Source organism: Perissodus microlepis, chromosome 14 (genome assembly GCF_051167445.1).
Source record: "Perissodus microlepis isolate ML-2025 ecotype Zambia chromosome 14, ASM5116744v1, whole genome shotgun sequence".
Lineage (NCBI taxonomy): Eukaryota > Metazoa > Chordata > Actinopteri > Cichliformes > Cichlidae > Perissodus > Perissodus microlepis.
Window position 1 is genome coordinate 12,149,721 of NC_140474.1, and position 21,656 is coordinate 12,171,376.

The 21,656-nt window shown below is 39.2% G+C and overlaps 1 protein-coding gene across 1 annotated transcript in view; it reads left to right on the forward strand.

Annotated features, from left to right (window-relative positions):
• The window catches only part of dph1 (diphthamide biosynthesis 1), a 64,794-nt gene that overhangs the window by 20,266 nt on the left and 22,872 nt on the right, over positions 1-21,656 (forward strand). Inside the window, exons 4-5 of the mRNA XM_084950007.1 lie at positions 17,882-18,003; positions 21,498-21,652. Coding sequence (XP_084806133.1) covers positions 17,882-18,003; positions 21,498-21,652 — 277 coding nt within the window. The remainder of the gene's footprint in view (positions 1-17,881; positions 18,004-21,497; positions 21,653-21,656) is intronic.

Genomic DNA, 21,656 nt, shown 5'->3' on the forward strand with positions numbered 1-21,656 from the left:
ATCCAGAACATACAGCCAAAGCAACCCAGGACTTTATTCAAGCAAAGAAGTGGGATATTTTTGAATGGCCAAGCCAGTCACTTGATCCTAACCCAATTGAGCAAGACTAAACTTCAGACAGAAAGGCCTACAAACAAACAACAACAACTGAAAGTTGCTGCAGTAAAGGCCTGGCAGAGCATTAAAAAGGAGGAAACCCATCATCTGGTGATGTCCATGAGTTCAAGACTTCAGTCTGTCATTGCCAGCAGAAGGTTTTCAACCAAGTATTAGAAATATAGTATTAGTTTCAGTTATTTCATTTGTCCAACTTTGAGTCCCTGAAATGAAGGGATTGTGCACTTCAACTGTATCTGAGTTCTTTCATTTAAAATTCAATACAATACAATACATTTTGGTTCAATATAGAACCCAAATGAGAAAAAAGTTGTCTCTGTCCAAATATTTAGGAGTCGAACTGTATTTATTCTAGTGCTGCATTTGAAAATCTGGTTTTGGCATAGGAAGTTCTAATCCAAATTATGCATACTAGTCTTTAACCAGTGTGATTCTGCAGTGCTTCATGTAAGAAAGCCTAGAATTGCGTTATTTACATTTGAAGTAGAGCAGGGCGATATGACCAAAAATATTTATCATGATATACATTTGAAAATTTGCGACAACGATATAACTGACGATATAATTGACACTAGACAAAACACTTTACAACTCCACAACTTTATTAGTTCAAAAAAACAAAAAAACCCCAATGTATTTTCACTTAAACAAGCAGCTGTTTTTTATGTGCATTAAAGTTATATAAAAATTTTACAGTGCAAATGCAAATTCCTCGCTGACAGTTTAACCAAAAGGCATTTCCAGTGGAAATTGGCCGACATATCCTCAGCATAACCATGTATAATATCCACAAAACTTAAAAAGAGGTTATACACACACAGTATGGTAATATTATGTTGAAGCACAGTACGTATCACTCCGCGAGGCTCCTGCCTACGATAGCCGTAATGCTCCGACAATCCATCAAGCGGTGCGGGTTCGTAGCTTAGCAAAGTCGTACTAAAACATTTGACAGATTTTCGAGCGCCATGTACCACATAACCAGAATTCATACATAAAGGCACACGGGATTATAAGGAACACTGTCGATTTTCAGAAAAATCAAAGGATTAATTTTAAGTGTGCCGTATTTTCCAAAAAACACGGTAATAACGACGGCTCGCTAGCATGCTCTACCAAAAATAGTGCTTTGTTGTGTATCTGACGGACGAAAGCTAAACCAGTTCCGCACCACTGAAGTTGCAGCATTTTTACAAACCAATTCTGGTTCATCGGTTTCATTCAACGATCCACTTTCGCCCTTCTCATTCTCCGTTGCCGCCATGCTTTTTTCCGCCATGTGTGTATGAAAACAAAGGCACTGTGCATGCGCGTTTTACCCATATTCTATCGCAATATTTCATTTTCTTATCGTTGGCCAACATTATACCGGTATTACTGTGAACGATATGATATGGCCCAGCCCTAATTTGAAGTTAAATGTAGTGGACAATATCAGGATTTGCACTCTACTGATCACATGACATCATCTCCCCCTTCCCCCCATGCTGTAAAGAATGACATATAGCACAACATCTGTTAAAAAACAATTGAGTGCATAATGCTTAAGAAGAAAAAAAAAGACAGGCAAAAATTAGGTCAAGGAATCAGTAAAGATAAGTGTCATCTTACAGAAAATCTTGGCAGTAACCAAAATGTTCATTTCCAGTGGACCTGGCAGTTGCCTTAAAATGATTACTTCAGGTTCAAGTTTTTATGCAAATTGACAGAAAAAATGTTCCAGGTTTTTATAGTGCCTTTTAATGAGGTCCATATTTATAGAAACATGAGTATGAAGGAAGCGTTCCCTAAAGTGGCAAAAGAAATAAAGATAGAACGGTGACTGAGCCTACGCATTGACAAAAATGGCCAACCACGGCATTTAGTATACAGTGATGAGTCAGGGATTTGCAGTTTGTAACAACACTGCACCGTAATAAATGGTGTCTAACTCATAAAAAAAAGAAGAAGAAGAAGAAAGTGATGTCACAGAAAATGACTAATGCAGTGTGAATGCTAGCATGCCAATGTAAGTATTTAGCTCACAGTGACACACACACATCCTTCAGTTTCTTTATGTGTGTGAACATGTCAAATTTCTAAAAAGACATTGACTTAATTTATTTATTTTTTATAAACGGTATATAGATGGAATATATTTTCACATCTTACATGGATAGATTTTTCCAGATGCGTGTGTTTAAAACTTTTTTTTCAGAAAAGGTAAAGAAGTCAAAAGACAAATGTCAGAAAAAAGTGTGCACTAACAGTACTGTCTGAGCAAGAATAGGATTCAGTCAGGTCTGACCAGTTAGGAGAGCTGATGTGGTGACAGTTGGTTCTGGGATGCTCATTGTAGAGCTGTCTGCAGAAGCTGCATAAACCCATGAGATGGAAGGCACTTATCTCGTGATTCGAATGTTTTCTGTCTTTCTCCATCATGTATTAACGTAGATAACTGACAACATAGGTGTTAGATGGCTCAGGTAAGAGTTGTGACAGATGTGGTCTGTTGGTAAATCAAGGTACAGTAGGCACACAGAGCCCTGAGACATCTCTAGCTCCTTCACCATAGCTATCTTCATCCATCAGAATAGATTGCTCTACATGCTGCACAACAAGTTGAATCATTTCTGTGGGAGCAGCAGCCACAGCCCACAGCCTCCCAGGGTAAATGTCAAATCCACCATTAGGAAGGAGCCTGGTAGGAGCCTCCAACGCCTTTTTGCCCTCACATCGTCACAGTCTTCACAGCTCCCACAGCACAGCTGAGCTGTAGCATCAGATCTGGGCATAGATGAGTGAGTGAATGTGTATATGTGCCAGGACTTTTTATTTATTTTTTTATCTGCATATTTATCTGGTTTTGTGCATACACACACCCTGGTTGTGTTTCTGTGTGATTCAAGCTTCTGCCTGTTATTCAGCTTTATAAGATATTCAAACAGGAGATTCTCATAAATTAGCTGGCAGCTCCCCTCATAAAGACATGTGCTGTCTAATTAGCTCTCTTGCTATCTATACCTTTACTACCCGAAACATATGCTTTAACAATATCCCAGTGTCCACTACCTTTCTGTACTTGTGACATCTCTGCAAAGAAAGACTTGGAATTTATAATCCTGGCGGAAAAATCTAAACCTCCCGCCCTGTACCCCTTCTTACTTTTGTATGTGAAAACAGGCATTTGTTTGAATATTTTATGTTGTATTTGAAGAAAGCAAGGTGCAACATTACTTATCTCAAGTTTAACTCCTGGTGTATGGGGTAAGGTAAACTAGAAGACCCACACTGATGTCCATATGATCCTTAGAGGCAAAGACACACACACACACACACACACGCACACGCACACGCACACGAAAGCCTAAAAAAACTACTGGTTCTGTCTTTTCTAACCATAATCACATCTCATCTGGTTTTGGTGCGGTGTAGGGGGCATCATGTCCTAGAGTGGAAATCCTGATAGGTGCTGACACTTACACTGTGTAATATGAGATCTTCGAAGATAGCACCTTGGAAATTGCCTTAGCTGTCATGAAAGTACCATTGATTCCATCTGCAGATAAAGCAAGAAAAAAGTGGCCATTTTGGACTTAGACAAGACTTGATAAGCCAGATGGATGTTGGAGTGTTTATTTTTTAAAATCTAACCTTTGACTGTTGAATGAAATGTGAAGATAGTAATGGGTGAGGACAGTGATGAGACCACTGGGATTATCTTAGCATGGATACTTTATATTTATAAAGTAATTATATTAGCACATTTCCCCAGTGTGTAGAAGAGATAAGCAATGCCTAGTGCTGAAGGTTACAGTCCCGCTGTTCTTTCCCCAACATAACCACTCAGACTGGCCATAATCATTCTCATTTCATATGGCGCAGTCCCAGGCAGTGCCATGTAATTGTACTCACAAAGAGCCGTGTAATATTATGCACACCCTAGAAAGAATGTATCAGAAGAATATTACACATGCTTTTAAAATGTCCTTTCACAGTAATGCCACTGACATTGCTGTGGCAGTTGAAGGGCACACAGTGGGGTTGCATAATCTGCAAAATGGGAGGAATAAAAAAATGTATAAAGATATATTTTAAACTTTTGTGGGATCAACTTAGTATTTCAAATTGCTATAGAAAAGTAGTAGCTCAATTTTGTTTCCTATTTTCAAATTAAAAAATTGACATGCATTCCATCCATCGCCCACTTATCTAAAGTGAGGTTGTGATGGCACTAGGCTAACCTGGATATTTTAGACATCCCCTTTCCCAGTCTGGCTTTCCAGTTCCTCCTGGGGAATCCTGAGGCCTTCTCAGGTCAGTTGAGATATCTGTGAACATAATCTGTCCAGTAGGTTCTGGGTTATACCCTGGGCTCTTTCCCAAGTTTAGCATGGCTGGAAAACCTCTAAAACGGACCGGCAACCTTTCTGATAACGAGTGCCATCTAAAATTTCCTCAGAAGTCAGTGTGCCATATGATTGCATTAACAATAAATTTAATAACGCTCTATATGAACAGTTACACACTATATAGAACAACTTTATAGAATTATATTTGTTCGCAGATGTTGGCAGCTATCAGCGAATAGTTATCAGCTATTTTGAAACAAAAAAAGACACTTTTTATCCATAACCGCAAATGAACTGTACAACAGAAAATGCAAATGCTATTTATGGTCTCCTCACAACAATGATAAGAAAAATAATCTGGGCCAATATGGCATGTTTGTTAATACAGAGATACACATGTTAATGTGGTCTTTGGTCTCCCACTCCGAGTTTCCAGCATTCAGACATGCGAAAGAAAATCTGCTCACACAGATATGTAGAGCCAAATACTGTCAATAAGGCCTGTGCAATGTTCTGAAGGCAGTTAAACTTGTGAGGTAGTGATGTCCAGCAGGTGAAAAGGCAAGCTCCATGAACACGCACAGCTATGGATTCCAGCTGCGTTCGTAGTTCTGCAAACTTTGAGTCGAGCTTTTCAGTTCAATCAGCTGCATTTCGATGTCCTCTGTGTCCAGCCAGTTAATGTGAGGTAAATCCAGCTGCTTATTAAAGCTTTCTGGTTTGATCAGGAAAGAAAATATTGGTCCATACACCTGAAAGTCCCGAAAACACATTGTGAATTCTGTCTTGAGTCTACGGATGTATCCGTGTATTTCCGCGGTGCTAATGCTGCACTGAGCGGACAGCTCCTGAAGCATTTGAAGTGTCGTAATGTGGAAATTTCAACATCGCTTGAAAAAACTGCCAGCTAGCAACATCCCTCTCACCAGTAGGCTAAGTTATTTTTAGGGAATTACAAGTTGAATCTGGTAGTTGGGGTTGTTAGTTAAGGTACTGTCATTAAGAAGCGGCACAACTATGCGAGCTAATTTGCGATGTGCACCGCTGGCCCGGCCATTTATTTTTTAATGCACCCTCTCAGATTAATTCACTGCGTGTCGTGCACAAGGCTGGACTGGGACAAAAAAATCGTCCGGGCATTTTGACTAGAGACCGGTCAACCAGGTATTATAGGAAAAGCCATAAAGCCTTTGAATGAAAACAAACGCTGTTGTGACAGTGATGTACTCTGTCTTGTTGGTATATGTAAGATTTCTATACATTTCACATCAGATGAAAACTTTGGTTGTAAGATTCAGATAATTATTTATTAAAAGCGAGACATTTTAAATGAGAATAAGAAAGTATATCTTTGTGCCCCCCTTTCCCTGTTAATGCCCTACTTGGCCCCCTGGCAAAATCTTGCTAGACCCGCCCCTGCACAGTTACCAGCTGTCAGCTACATAAAAAAGGATCCTGGTGTTATTTGTCTCTCAGAAACAGTTCATAACTTCCCTTCAACTCATTCATGTCACCTAAAAGGTAAACCTGTTTCTCCATCACCTGTTCAGCTCTGATGATTCAGTAAGGACATCTCCTGGTTTCATCTTCATTTTTCCCTCTCACCAGATAACCAGCTGACATCATGGCCAGCAGCTTTTACAGTTGTGGCTCCAGCAAACATCAGCTGATACTAGAAAGTAATATTAAATAAATTCTAACAACAGCTTATCAAGCTTAAAGGTGCTGCTGTTGTTTAATGCGACCTCTGCTGGTTTCTTCTTTCTGGCACAAAGTGGGCGATAAATAAGCTACACCTAAACTTGGTTTATATCTGACCCAGATAGACTGCAGCTCATAACTTCTTACCTGTTATGAAGTTCAGTGTTCAGTTCACCTGACAATCGGAACGGCGGCCGGCTCGGGTCTCTCCTCCTGCCTCCCCTTCCCTCATCCACCTGCTGGCCTCTGTGGAAGCTCCGCCATAGCCACCACCAAACAACTGAGTTATTTTTACACATCGGCCACCATCTGGCCAATCCACCACCTGTCATTGTTTATATTGTTACCCCCTCAAAAAACACCAAACAAACAAACAAAAAAAGAACGAAAAATCACCATCAGCCCACGGGCAAATGCCCGGTATGCCCGATGGCCAGTCCAGCTATGGTCGTGCCATTAGTTAACCCTCCGTGTGCCAGCTGTGCCAGCTCTATTAAGGGAAATTTTGTATTCATTAAATATTTTAGCGGCAAGGATAGCTCAGTAGGTAGAGTGGTCGCCCCATGATTGGAAGGTCAGGGGTTTGAATCCACAACGGCTACCCTGAGGTGCTCCTGAGCAAGGTACCGTCCCTAAACACTGCTCCCCGGGTACCTGCCCCGGGCCCACTGCTTCACTGAGTGAATGGGTCAAATGCAGAGAAAGTAATTTCCCCACGGGTATCTATAAAGTATACATTATTATTATTGTTATGTTTTCTATTATTATATCAACATATTAACAAAATTAAACATAAACTTCTCCACAAGAGAGGGCTAACTCTTGCTCTGTTGTCCATTTCTTACCCAGCTGAGCTTCTTGTTCACCATGCAATGAATGAAACAGAATTTACACTTGTCTGCACAGGCAGAGAAGATGTTTTCTGACTGTTTGATCACTTTTTGCTGTTATATCACAACCAGTTTTGACTGGAACAAATTCAACAGTTTCAGACACATTTGCTGGTGAGTTTGTGTTGTCTTCTAAATGTTGGCATCTTGAAGTTTTGTTCTTACACTAGAAAACCTTGTGGAAATTACCTCGAATGTTACTCATGTTGTTCAGCCTTGGTTTCACGATGTTTATAGTTTATTTGCTCGTGATGTGATTTATTAAATTTTGAATTAGATTAGCGAAGGTGTTGAGTGAACATCCCTGTGTTGTCATACACAGGATAGATGTGTTCACCCTACTGGACTTACTCAGTGGACTGTAACCAAAATCAACTATGAACAGCACAGTGAGAGCGCTCTGTAATCAACAATTAATGGGTAAAAAAAACAAAGATATATTTAAGAATCCAGTTTTGGTCAATTGAGGATTACTTCCATTTTTTTCTTAGAATTGTAACATTCTAACATGTTTTTGCAGGTTTTTCAGAAATGGTTCATTTAAAAAAAATATTTTGATTTAGTCCCCACATTTTTTTTTTTTTACATGTGGGCTTCCCATGAATGCCTTTGGTGGGATTAATTACATTAGGTAGAAGAAGAGATGGATGCATAGTTCCAGGCAGTAATCTGTGTCTTCAAGGAAGCTTTGGTGTTCCTGTGATAGTGCAGTGGAATTTAATACCCCTATTATCTGTCCTCCTTAGTACTTACACTGATTCCTGTCTTTATGCCCTGCAGATCTGATAAACATTGTATCAAACTCAATTTAGTTGTCTGTATTATTTCTTTTGAGATCCCTAGAGATTAGATGCATTCCTGGTTATAGGCCTGGCCCTGAGATTTCTTTTAAACTCCTTAAGCAATACCAGCCCAACAGCACTCACTTATAATAGCTTTTGCCATTATTTTTTCTTTTTATGAAATTGGATTGCAGCTCTTTAATTGTGCAATGCTATGCTATATAGATTGGGGGCTCTATCTTGATAAAGCTGTAGGCTTTTCCATAATGACCCATGGCTCAGGCATTTGAATAAATGCCATGACAAATAGATGAGATACACTCACAGAAATAGTGGTAATGATGCTGTTTTTTGCAGGGAGTTAAAGGATTATCTAATAGCATTACTGAAAACATCTGTCTAAGCATCATCCCATATTCGCTGTGTTGCCCTTCTCTCTATTTACTCATTCCTGGCAGATGTTCAATGACTCTGGTTAGACTGTCATATTTTACTGGGGGTTTTTCTCTCCTATTTTTTTTCTGTGGAAGACAGGCATCCCAGGATTCCTGTCTCAATATGACAGTGAAATGAAGTGAAATATGTAAGGGGAGAGGCATCAACTGCAAGCAAAAGGAGTGGAAATCATTTAATCCTCTTGCTCAGAGCCCCATGCCAAATTTATTTTGGAAGGGAATAGTTTGTTAGGATATTTTCTATGTTATATGTGCAGAAAGCAGATTATAGATATCAGATTTGCTAATATTACGAGCCCAGCAGAAAACAGCTCATCTGTCTTACATAGACTGTCATCTCCTCTTTGTCCGTATCATCATTTTCATCTTTTGTGACCTGCGCTCTCTTGGTGCTCTGTGGCAAGAACTCCTGTTCTCTCGTTCTGCCTTTCAACACACGTGTTTGTCATCATTTGCCTAAAATGAACTAAGAAATAATGGAGGTTCATCTCTAGTTAGCCCCCCCTGCTGCCTTTGGGGAGAAGCTTCTTTTCCTGGGCCAGTCTGTTTTTCCCCTTGCCAAAGCTTACTCACACAGTAACAATGGGCTAATGGGGGAAGATATCTGAAATGTAATGTAATTAAAAGATGCACTTTTTCCAGACATAGGAAATAATCCACGTGTTTTTTATGTATAGGAAAGTCGAGTTTGTGTCCTAATACACATGTTAGCTTGTGTGTGTTTTGTCTTGGAATGCAAACGCACCACATATGCTCATTTGTGCTGTCTGCCCTCAGTGGCAACTGTGTAAGAGCAGTGTTACTGCACCTGTACCCACCTTGCCAACCTGCTTGTCACTTTGTTTCCTATGAGGCCATTGTGCTGCCTTTGCTATTATTAGATTTCAGATGTTAAAATTTCGATGGTAACACAGTCATAAGGACAGCCCTGTGGACACTTACTGTGTTGTATTCTGCAGCTGCACTGTAGTGTTTCCAAGGGTAGACTATAACAATACAGACTATCCTGTCTGGAGCAAGTTCTGTGTTTATGCTTTAGCCAAACCCTATTTAATTAATGCATGTTATGCTACACCGACCTCTTTGATGCATTTACTTGGAATGCACAGGTTTGTCAAGAACCGATAAAATGCCACTTTGCCCTTTTCAACCCTCAGCTCTTTTATTTTCTTCATGCTACATAATGATTAATTCTGCTGTATCGCTCAGATGTGTTAACACAAACACGTGTAAGGGTAGCTATGCCTTTGTGCTATGGATTATACTATAATACTTTAAAGCTTATGTTAAAACTTTGTGATTAATACTTTAAAATGCTTTAAAAAAATGTTTTATTATCTGTACTTAAATACTCCAACTCTTGAATCTCTGAGTGTTTTATTTTTATTATTTACCAAAAATTATGAAGTCCACAATCTGAGAAATTCAGAAAAACAGAAATAACAAAATCCATTCTGGAAAGTAATTGAAACTAAACTGAATTACAAAATAGAATCTAAGTAGAAAATACAAAGCTATAATAACTCTGGCAGGTAAGCCTTGAACCATTTAAGAAGGATTTATTAGTATGTGTAAGAGTGTCTTGCGTGTCTTGCATAAAATTCAGTAAAATGCAGCCACTCATTGCTTTCATTTTTAACCAGCAATATAGTTCAAACACAATTTATTGAGGCATTTCTTTTATTATGAGTTGAGCCAGATAATTCAGAGTAGCCTTCTGACCTTACTGTTTATATGAAAAATAGCAGATGAAGGTATAAGCTAAGTGCCTCTGCACACCTTGCATAGATCATGGGCCAGATTTACTAATGAGGCCACATTAGCTTTAGGATACAGTTTTTAGAATTGGGTTGATGAGAGAGGAAAGATCTGTGGGTGGTACACTGACAAAGACACAGGTAGTTTATTTCAGCCATGACTGACACATTCAAATAAAAGCAGTTCAAATTAGCAGGACAACAACAAGGAGATATAATGAGGGAGAATGTTAATCTACTATCAGAAATAATAGAGTGTAAGTGCTGATTTTAAGCATACGTTTCCCTTCGGTAACAGCATGACAGTTCAGATCCAGGAGAGGCAAGTAAATCAGAATCACTTTGTTTGACTGAAACATAGAAACACTACAAGATCATCTCTCACTGTAAAATGTAACTTAATGTAATGTAATGGGCATGTCAGACATCTAAGTTAAAACATGTATGAATTTTGTATTGGAATTACCCACTTCCCTCTGTTGTTAAGTTCAGTTAAGTTCTGCTTCATCAAAATACTAGTATTGTAGAAAACCATATAGGAGTTTTGGCTATACTCAGGGTCAGGACTTCAAAGCTTTGAGCCATCCACCCATTCATTTATCTGCTTATTCTCAAAACTTCTTCCTCTGGCTTTCAAAGAAATTACACCTGTAGTGGAAGCTGTTACAGCCTTTTTTTTTTCTTAGCATTATGCATAATTTGTGGAAAGTTGTCTGGTGCAGACATTAGTAAATTATGTTTTTATAATTTATTTTAATCATATTTTCACCATATTGTGTGCTTTGAAAGGGAAATGTTTACAGATATGTATGCCAAGGCCAGCTGGAAAAATCCCATTTCCACACATCAGTTGCAAAATTGACACTCAGCCGCTTTAGTAAATACAGACAGGCAGGGTTTTATGCTGGTCTTCATACCATAAGGTGAACCTGACAAAAAAACTGTTGTAAAATTCAATTCAGTTCAACTTTCCTAATACAGTGCCGGTAGTCTCAGAGTGCTTCATATTGCAAAAGTATCCAAGAATTTGGGAGGAAAAATCCAACAATTAGAGAGTTCATTGTGAGCAAGCACTTGGCGATAGTGAAAAGAAAGAACTCTGTTTTAACTAGGAGAAACTTCCAGAATAACCAAGATCAGAGAGGGGCAACGATCTGGAGTAATTGGTTGAGGTGTGATGGAAAGGGAAAGACAAGTACAATAAATAAATAATAAATAAATACAAGGACAAAATGCAAACTGTAGGGAAAACTTGACATGCAGTAGCGACATGTAAATGCATTAGGAATGGAAAGGAATGGCTGAGTGCATCTTGGGAAGTAACCCCGTGTAACCTGAGCATATGCCAGCATAATTAATAAATGGCTCAGGGTCACCTGATCTAGCTGTAAGTACATACGTCATCAAAAGGAAAGTTTTTCAGTCCTTATCTTTATAAACTAGAGAGTGTGTCCGTCTCCTTAATCCAAACTGGGACCTGGTTCCATAGGATGAGCAGCCTGATAGCTGATAGGCCTTCCTACTGTTCTACTCTAGGAACCACATGTGCTCTGTTGGGATAATAACCAATGTAAGGACAAGACTTCAGTTGGATGCACATTATAATTCATTGTGATAAGCTAAAAAAATGTTCTCCCCTTCAGCTTTTGCTGCAACAGCTTTTTCATTACCATGGGCATTACAATATGTTTAGTGACACTGTATAGGAAAACACAACAGAGAAGCAGTTGGGTGTTTTGATCAATTAGACACTTATTGATATTGGTTGATAAGTTATTATACTGTACTATTAATATTGAAATATGCATGCATAGTTATACTGCTGAGAAATAGCCACTGCTATTCCTTAGAGATAATGGATATCAATTCTCGAAAATGAACAAGTTTCAGTTTATAAGGTTATAAATTAGGATTACCATTTTGATGCAAAATGAAAAGCACTGCCATTAAGCCTTACCTGCCCTTTATATTCCTTTAAGATCAATCAGTAATCTTGTTTAATATCCATCTGTATCAGTAACCGCCTGTTTATTTTCAATAACAATTAAGTATTTGTTGTACTGTTAATGCTCAGTATGTGCATGCCAAAGAAAACAAAGTTGCCAGACGCTGCTGATAAGTTTCAGTGTGGCAAAGATATTACTCTCCAAGATATTCCTCTATAGTGCTTTTCTGAAAATGGTACAGCTTGCAGTGTATTGTAATGCATCCTAATATAGAAAACCACAAGACTCGTATATTGGTCACCTTGACAAAAGAACATATAGTAATACTTGGTTTTCTGAAAACCACAGTCTAGAGGATCCCATTGAGTCCACCGCAGCATGCACCGAGTGAAAGGCAGTGAGACAGTCTGGACAGATATCCAATACATCAGGGTCAACATATTCACAGTTCCGCTTGGCAATTTAGAGTCAAAATCTATTTGCATTTCACTGGAGTAAAAGAAATTCAGCGACCCTGGAGGAAACCCACACACCCACCAGGAGAGAATGCACACCTATTATAGCAAGGGCTTTGGCTGAAGATTAAAAATAGAACTCTATTTTGCAAAAGGACCTTGCTAACTATTAAACTCTCCTGCCAAAGTAACAGTTTTTGGTTGCTGATATTATAGCATTGGGGTGGCTGTAGCTCAGGTGGCAGAGCAGGTCAGCCACTAATCAGAAGGTCGGTGGTTCGATCCCAGGCTGCCTCCTGGCTGCATGCCAAATATCCTTGGGCAAGATACTAACCCCGTGTTTGCCTACTGGTGGTGGTCAGAGGGCCCGGCAGCCTCGCCTCTGTCAGTGCGCCCCAGGGCAGCTGTGGCTACAATGTAGCTTGCCATTGCCAGTGTGTGAATGTGTGTGTGAATGGGTGAATGACTGAATGTAGTGTAAAGCGCTTTGGGGTCCTTAGGGAAAAGCGCTATACAAATGCAGGCCATTTACCATTAAAAACTGATGTTTTACTACAAAATATGTAACATTTAAAACCTTGCAATTTTGGACAAACTTTCATTATGTTCTTACTCATTTTGCTCTTCTTGTAAAGCTACTGCTGAACAAATTCATTTACATCAGCAGGGAAATAAGGAGGCATGCAAATTTGTCAATTGGATTAGCCCACCTGATGATCATGGATGACTGTGAAAAATTCAGCGGTTAACCACCCTCAGCCCACTCCACTCTACTGCACCCCACCCACATACACACAATATGGACATTATCACCCTTAAAAAATAAAAAGATCTGACAGTCTAGTTGACAGTTCCCATACTTGCTGAGTAATTCATGGAATACATGTTATTCTAGTGAAACAGGCTTGGTCAGTTGGAAAATGTGGGTTTGGCAGATAAGCATTTTAATTAATTACCCCTGGGTCAAATTTAAAATTTTTTTTGTATATTTTACCTTTAAAGTAATGATGATGTTAGTTAGCGATACAGTTGGGGCACATGGATAATATATAGGATAACAATACAATACAATCACAATACAATACATTAAAAAAAAAAAGAATATAATAGAAAACGCTATAATTTTGTAGTTAGACTCCCCAGCTGCTTTATTAGGTACATGTTGATGTTAGCGTGTTAGACCCTGTTTTCACTTCTGAATTGCTTTAGTTTTTATTGGCATAAATTCAACAAGGTAGAAATTTTCTTTTCTTTGCTTTCTTGCGGGAAGCACTTCCAGATTACGGTCCTGACAGTGATCACTGTCTGAAATTCTTCCATAACTATTGCCATCATTATGTTTTTCAACAATGAGGTCTTGAGAGAGCTCATTGGTTTTACCCACAATAAGATGTTTCTTGTCTGATACCTTGGTAACGAGGCACTTCTTTTAAGCCATCAGTTGGGACTGACCCAGCTGATATTAATTTGCACTATGCGGCAGGATTGCTTTTTATTTGTGATCCTGTTTCTCTTTAAACTTTATTCTTCTACCTTATTCTAGTTTCTTTGCCGCTTAACTACTCCCTCAGTTTTCACCCGATTTTCACCATTCAAATTTTAAGCTGTTCTGCTCATTCTGCTAATGTCAGCTATATCTTGTGGTGTTGATAACTTTTATACTTTTTGAAAAATTAAGCCTTTTATGCCATTTTTTTTGGCCCATTTTAATGACTGGAACCACATTATCAGTGTGATCACCAGTTTAGCTTGCCAGGCTGAGCCGTGTTTTAGCTCAGTGAGATGAGCAGCCGTTTTCAGAGCAGGGTTCGAATCCCGCTTATGGCAACATTTTTTTCAGTAAACACTTTAACTTTTTTAACACTTTTCAGCAGAAATTTCAGCTTTTTTACCTCTTTTCAGCACGATTCAGCTTCTAACGGACCCTTCACATTTTTCTCTCACCATATCTGTCTTTGGGACAAGAACTAGTTTGGCTCAGTGAGATGAGCAGCTGCCATAAGACCTGGTGGTGCAGGTTCGAATCCTACCTGTGGCTGCTGTCACACTTCTTCTCTTCTTGCACTCAGTGTGCTTTATTGACATTGTTCAGTGTACCCTTTCAAATACAACAGTTTTCAGCAAAGACTTCAGTTTCTACAAAGTGTTTTCAGCAGATAGTTCTCCTGCTGTTTTCAGATTCCACTACACGGCATTCACACTGCATTTTCGCAGGAAATGCAACTTTTTCTAGTTACTGATAGATTTCATCTGGTGCTGTGACTTACCATGCCTTTTTAAACCTCCCTTTATTCAGGTATTCAATAGTTTTTTCCTTTTTGTCATTTCTCATCATTACACATAACTGAATGTATGAACATCAATGATTTGATTTCTTTGCATATGTGGATTGAATGGTTTGTTGCCAACATCTAGTGAAAATTTCATATTGATAGCACCTTTTAGAATTATATTTACACTGAAAATTGGTGATGGGTTCAATACTTTATCTGCTGCACAGACACAAATAGAAATTAACACGCGCTACCATAGCAAGCAGTGTTAATACTATAAAATGTATAATGTAATCATAGTTTTCAGCTAGCTCAGAGTTTAAATATGTCATTGACATATTAGCTGTGGTACAATGGAGTTTTATAATGGAAAGTTGTTTATATATCATTTTTTAAACAGTCGTTTGTTTTTTCTCTCAGGCTAATGGGCCCAATAGTAAAACTGTCAATGAAATATATCTGCAACTTAACACATCGCAAAATACTCAGAACCTTAAATCAAATGTTATCTAGACAGATGGTGGAAGCCTGTTAGTTTAATTTAGTCTGGTAATTTTCATGAACAGATAAGTGTCATCTGTGACAGAATGGCTTTGTGTGGCGTGATCGAATTGTTCAGAGACGAGAGAAGTTTTGCATTCTCTTTGTCTGCTGCAACATCTTTGAGGTGTAATGCACTGGTACCAACAAGTTCTCTGCTTTATTGTGACATCAGAAGAAATTCCTGTCAAAGTCAGGAAAAGGAAATTGGCATCAGAGCACAGAACAGAAAGATGCATTTACTTTTATGCTTACCCAACTGCATTAGGACAATGATGCAGTGAAGAAAAATGCCATTTATGTAAAAACACATCAGTTGTTTAAACTGTTGATAAGTAGTGATACAATCAGCTGGCAATACTTTTACACCGTGTGTGCGCGTGTGCACATGTGCACTTGGATGCATGTATTCCATTCTTGCTGCAGATTCAAGCTTGTTTTTGTAGCACACACCAGCACAGTGGTTTTTGTAACGGAGATTCACATCAGTTGGCAATTTCTCACACATATTGAGCTGTATGCTAAAGAGCTAATTAACAAGGGCTGTTATGGAGTTCACAAGCTCCTCTGACATCTTAATTAGATCTTAATGACATTTCAGTTGGAATGGCTGAACTGAGTACCACAAGATGAGGCAAAACCACTGCTGATATGCAGAGAGAAATCGGAACTGTGCAAGACATGGGACACCAGTATGCGAAGCAATAGAGGAGAGGAGTGATAGTTGAGGATGTGAAAGTGAAAAAATCTAAATAGGGATGGATCGAAGGACATTTTGGCTTTATGTCTGTACAGTAGTGTCCTGTGTTGAGATAATGTGATTGTGATTTACACTGATACACATTTCAAGTTGTTGTCCTCTCTCTGTTTTTTCTCATCATGCGTCTTCGTTCTGTTTCGCTCTCCCATTGGGATATGGGACTATATGTTGCCCAGTAATTACTCTGTCCATGTCCCAGTAGCATTACACATCTCATATCAGCCTCTTAAACAGATTCTTAGCATTTATTACCATAAAATTTCAATGTACTTGCCCTGGAAATAACTAGATACAGCTTGCACTGCCAGTGTAGTAATGATATTTCTGGCAGATAGATGGCTGATTAGATACAATAATCTTCTGTAGTGCTGTGTTTTGCATTGTAGATGGTTTTGCGTGGTCTGCAGTGAATTGCAGGGGAAATCTTTTTTTTTTTTCTGGTGGACAGTATTTTTACCTGAAAGGTTGTTGCACGTTTATGAAAAATAATCTTTCCAGTGAGTGAGAAACCTTAAATGATCCCTGTTATTGTATCATTTTTAGTGATCCTTAATTACCTTTGTACTATTAGCTAGGGTACACAAACAGATGGATGCAGACAAAATCAAAACCCAGAGAAAGAGAGAGAGCCACTGATTCAAAGCTTTGACTGCAAATATTTATTTATCAGATGAGTTGCTCTGTCTGTGTTTTCCTGGGCTCAGCTGGCCTGTACTCCTATTATAGGAGAAGGGACAGGGACATTTGGAGAGGAACTACGTAGAAATCCAGGGGACAATGATGAGGGGCCTAGAGAGAGCACAAACTAGAGATTACATGAGAGAAGGAGGAAAGGCTAAATAGAAACTTTGTGTGAAGCCCCTGGCGAGGTGCAGAGCGAGGAATAAACAGAGAGTAGATGTTGGTTGAAAGATTGGGCAGCAGGAGACGTATTACTAAGAATCTGTGGGTTTCTACAGATGTTGTTCTGTGTGCAGCCATTTCTGTTTATCACTTTCCTCTCCTTTCCCCAAGTCCTTCTTCTCGTCTCAGTTCTACCTCTTCTGTCTAGCCTAAATCTGTCAGAATACAGCCACGAATACCTGGCAACAACTTCCTTTTACAAACACCCCCTTGTCTACCCATTTTCCCTCCCTTACAATGCCTCAAGCTTCTGTTCATTAGCTCTTTTTTGCTGTTACTCCCCGCTTTTATTCATTTTACTTAGTCTTTATGGGTTTACTTAGCATTTTATTTGCCCATAAAGGGTGATATGTGTAGGCACTTGTTTTTCAGCAGCACAATCTGCAATTATTTTTAACAGTACTGAGTCCACAGATGCCTGTGTAATTTGTTAGTGTTCCTTTCAAGAAGGCCATGTTTATTTTCCCCTTTTACATCTGCAAAGTGGAACATTAGGGCCCACGTGGTCTGTGTATTTCACAGCCTTCACAGCAAATCTGGGAAATAGATTGTTAAAGACCTCTGCAAATTCTATTCTATTTGTATCAGTCATACATTTCCTTTTGTGCTTCTCCTCTTCGTGTAGCGTTCTGTCTGTGGCCAGGCTAACTGATGACCCATTAACCCTCTTCTGGCAGGGCTTTAACTATCAGACAGCTTGTACTGTACTTTGGCCGCTGGCTCCCAGTTATAAGGAGCAAAAGAATAGCAGTGTGTCACCCTGATGTACTGTGAGTCAGTCATTGACTGGTAGCTTTGTTAGATGCTATATAGTCTACTCTATCTGCAGCAAGTGGATAGGAGTTGATCTTACTCAGCTCGCTCATAATCACACCATACCTTGGATGCTATGTGTATTATTCGCTATGGTAACAAGCAACGGCATATATGGTCTGTAACAACAGTGATTAGAGCCTCTGCCCAAATTCCAGGTTCACAGATGCAGATACATTTGTGATGGGGGATGTGACGTACGGCGCCTGCTGTGTGGACGACTTCACTGCTCGAGCCCTGGGAGCTGATTTCATGGTGCACTATGGCCACAGTTGCCTAAGTGAGTCTCTTTACTTTCTATTTAGATGGGTTTTTTTCTCTCTTCATGACTCTTCGTGTAGAGAATGTCAAGTGATCTAGCATCGAAGACACCCACTTACTAAGAGTGGGTTGCATTAAAAAAAAAAAAAGAAGCTTCAGAACATAGACATACCAACAACGACAGACTGGCAGACAAAGCCATCAATCAATGGAAAATGTTACTAGTTGGTGCATTCTTCCCAACTCTAGTTTGGAAAGCATATCAGATGTTTGGAGCCTGGGCATCACATTTACTCAGCAGATCAATGGAGGACATGCATTAGAGCCGTTCTTTGAAAACCTCAAGCAGTTCTCGAGGACCTTCACCCTCGCCCCCACTGTCTGCCTTTCGCAGAACATGGAAGGAAATGTTAAATCAATAGTTTTGATATATCTCTGCCAGAATGACCTCACCTATCCCAAATACCAGAAATGACCAACAGAATTTTAATACTACTGAAAAACTCTCTCTTTCGCTCTCTCTCTCTTTTGGCTTTATTGTGTTCATTGTGTTAGTCTTTGTGTATGTGCTGTTGGCATATTTATAATTTGATTATCATGGAGCAATTATGTATGCAGGCATGTATGTTTACAAAAGATAAGATGTGTACCTGTTTATGCTGAGAGCAGCCCAGCAAATGCAAGGATAAAGGCGTTAAAGTCTTTGCGGGTTGGGATGGAGATCAGATATTAATTGATGGAAGAGATTAAAAAAATAAACAAACCCAAATGGACTGCAGATCCTGAGAGAATGCAAATGTAATGGTGGTGTTGTACATCCGTTCCTGACCTTCATCTCTCAGTCGTGAGGACATCACTGGACTGTTTCCCCAAGATGTCAGCCACCTGTGGGAGATGAAAGACACGGTGTTTTGACTGACTCACAGAGGAACTCCCTCTCCCGCATTCATTCATTTTCCTTTCATTTCCTCTGCAGTATCTGCTTTTTAGAGTAGTGGTGTCCTCTCATATTTTCTCATCATAAAGCACCTCCAGTTTGAACCGGACAATATGGGCAACATCATAAAACAGTGTTTTAAAGTTCTAACATTGCTTGCAGATATGAGTTTGGGGACTTTTTTGTTGATGTTTAACCTGAATACCATAGTAGTTGGAACAAAACAGCCTGAGATAAACTGGGGAACATACTGGAATCAAAATATAGAATCCAAAATTGAACTCCTGTTTTTTTTATCTGCCTCCAGGAAGGAAAACTGTCAGGAGATAGAAGCTCTCCTCCGATAATGCCAGGACAGTTTTACTGGTCTTCCTTAAACATCATGAGTAGATCCTCACTATTAAAGTCATTTCAGAACATGGCCATGGCACCAATTTTAGAGTAGCTAGTCGTATTTGTGTGGTACTGGATAACAGTTTTATAATTTTTATAACAGCCCAGGTAACAGTTCCCATCTGTAGACACTTGCTGTGGGATTTTTATTATATACGACTGTATTGATTGTTTTGAGCAGTTGAAATGTTGTCAGCAGTATCAGATTATGACATTAAGTTTAAGTGAGAATCCTCTCAAGTCCTGCTGTTAATGTTTGAATTCATTGTGAATCAATACACTGTTTGGATTGCGCCATCAGGTCTTCAGATGATTGTGGCTATGGTGAATAGCTTTAGATAATAAATTTAATAAACATATAACCTTGACTGCCCTCTACAACACCACAGTACCATATCGTATTACATTTCTATTTTTATATATTGCCCTCTTCACTCACATCCGTTTTCTTGTTAAATTGAGCTCCTTTGTGTATTTTGTGCCATTCTCAGTTATTTATTTTATCAAGCTAGGTTGCTTTTTATGTTTTGGCTAATTTAACAATGTAATTCCCCAACTTTTGGGTCAAATAAATGTCATATCTTATTAAACCATAATAGTATAGCAAGCATCTCTTATTTCATTATATAAATGCTAAATCCATTCTCCAATCCAAGTTAAATGCTATCACATTTCCCCACATAGATAATACAGATTATTTCAGGACCACATTTTCAATGTGCCAAACGATTGGCTCATTGTTCATGAATTATACAGAGGTACAATATCAAAATAGATTTTGTTTTTACATATTGATTTTTCAACAGACCATTTGTAACCAAGCCAGTATAGCACTATGTCCACCCTTTTGTTCAATTTGAGTGTGCATTTGTGTTTGTTTTCATGGGCATTAATAAGCAGCTGTGCTAAGTGAGCTTATTGCCATGAAAAGGATAAAACCAGTGATGGTGCAAGTGAGTCGTGTCTGTCTCATTGACTGTGTCTCTGATTGCAGCACCTAAGTGCTCTCAGGCTACCATGCTAATGTGAACACAGATCGATGTCACTTTCCTCTGCCCTTTTATGTTTTGGGAGTGTCTATAAACAAGCAACAGACGGTTGTTGGTCTCAGTCTAGATTTTTACCTATCTCCCCCTCATGATGTATTTAACTCCTTGGTTTCTCACTCAGCGTGTGGCCTGCAGCAAACCCCACTGTTTTAAATATCTATCCATCTGTTCTCCTTTACTCGGTGCTGAAATGTGAGCCCATTCATCACCTCTGTTCCCAGTTAATTGACAACCTACCCTTCACACTCAAACTAAATACCCATAACACACACACTCGGTATCCTGTTACTTTTTCCACTCCTGCCTCCCATTCCAAAGCATTTGCTCTTTATACAGTTTATTATAAAATCATCTGCCCACACCCCCAAATTAAATTTCTCCATTTTCCAGCCTACTTTCATGGGAATGTTTCATTCTTCTCCCATTTCCATCACAGCTGCCTTCAGTCCTTTGTTAAGACGGCTCTTATGTTTTCCCACTATCCCCTCTTTATTCACTCCCTATTATCTGCACATTGTTGAGCCTTGCTCCCATATCGCTCTCTCTCTCAGTGTTGCTTTAATCTAGGCCATCAAGTGAGCTGCACTTGTTCATAAAGCATTTCAACCATAATGGGCCATTTGCTTAATTGTAACAAAAAAAGTCCCCTCGCTTCTGATCTGCAAATTAACTGTAGCACGAGAGGAAGACCGATTATAATGATCAACGCAAACAATAATTCTTCGTTCTTATCTGTACCCTTTCCCCCCTTGTTTCTTGGACTCTCCCCTGCTTTATTCAGCATCTAATTCAGCATGTCTGTAGCTACGTCTCCCAGGCCCGGGCGCGTAGTAAATGGTCTGTGAAATTAATGGCATTAATAGTAATCGCGTGTGTCCTTCTCCTTCCCTAAATAATTGAGGTCTTTGCATCAGTTCCTGCACGTGCTAGACTCTCACTCTCTATGTTTCAGTTATGTCACATAGGTGCGTACTGTATGATCTTTATATTTGCAGTATGCTCACATACGGTTTATTTGTGTAGCTGTATTGCTATGTGTATATATGTTTATGTTTTGATGTTCCATATACAGCAGTCTAAAGAAGCAGGACTGAAGTATTCATCTGTCTTTCTTTTGTCTTTGTCTTGCTGCAGTCCCCATAGACTCGACTGCAGGTATCAAGATGCTGTATGTGTTTGTGGATATCCAGATGGACAATGCACACTTCCTGGACACAATCAAGTTCAACTTCTCTCCTGGACAGTCTCTTGCACTCGTCAGCACTATTCAGTTTGTGGCGGCGCTGCAGGTGA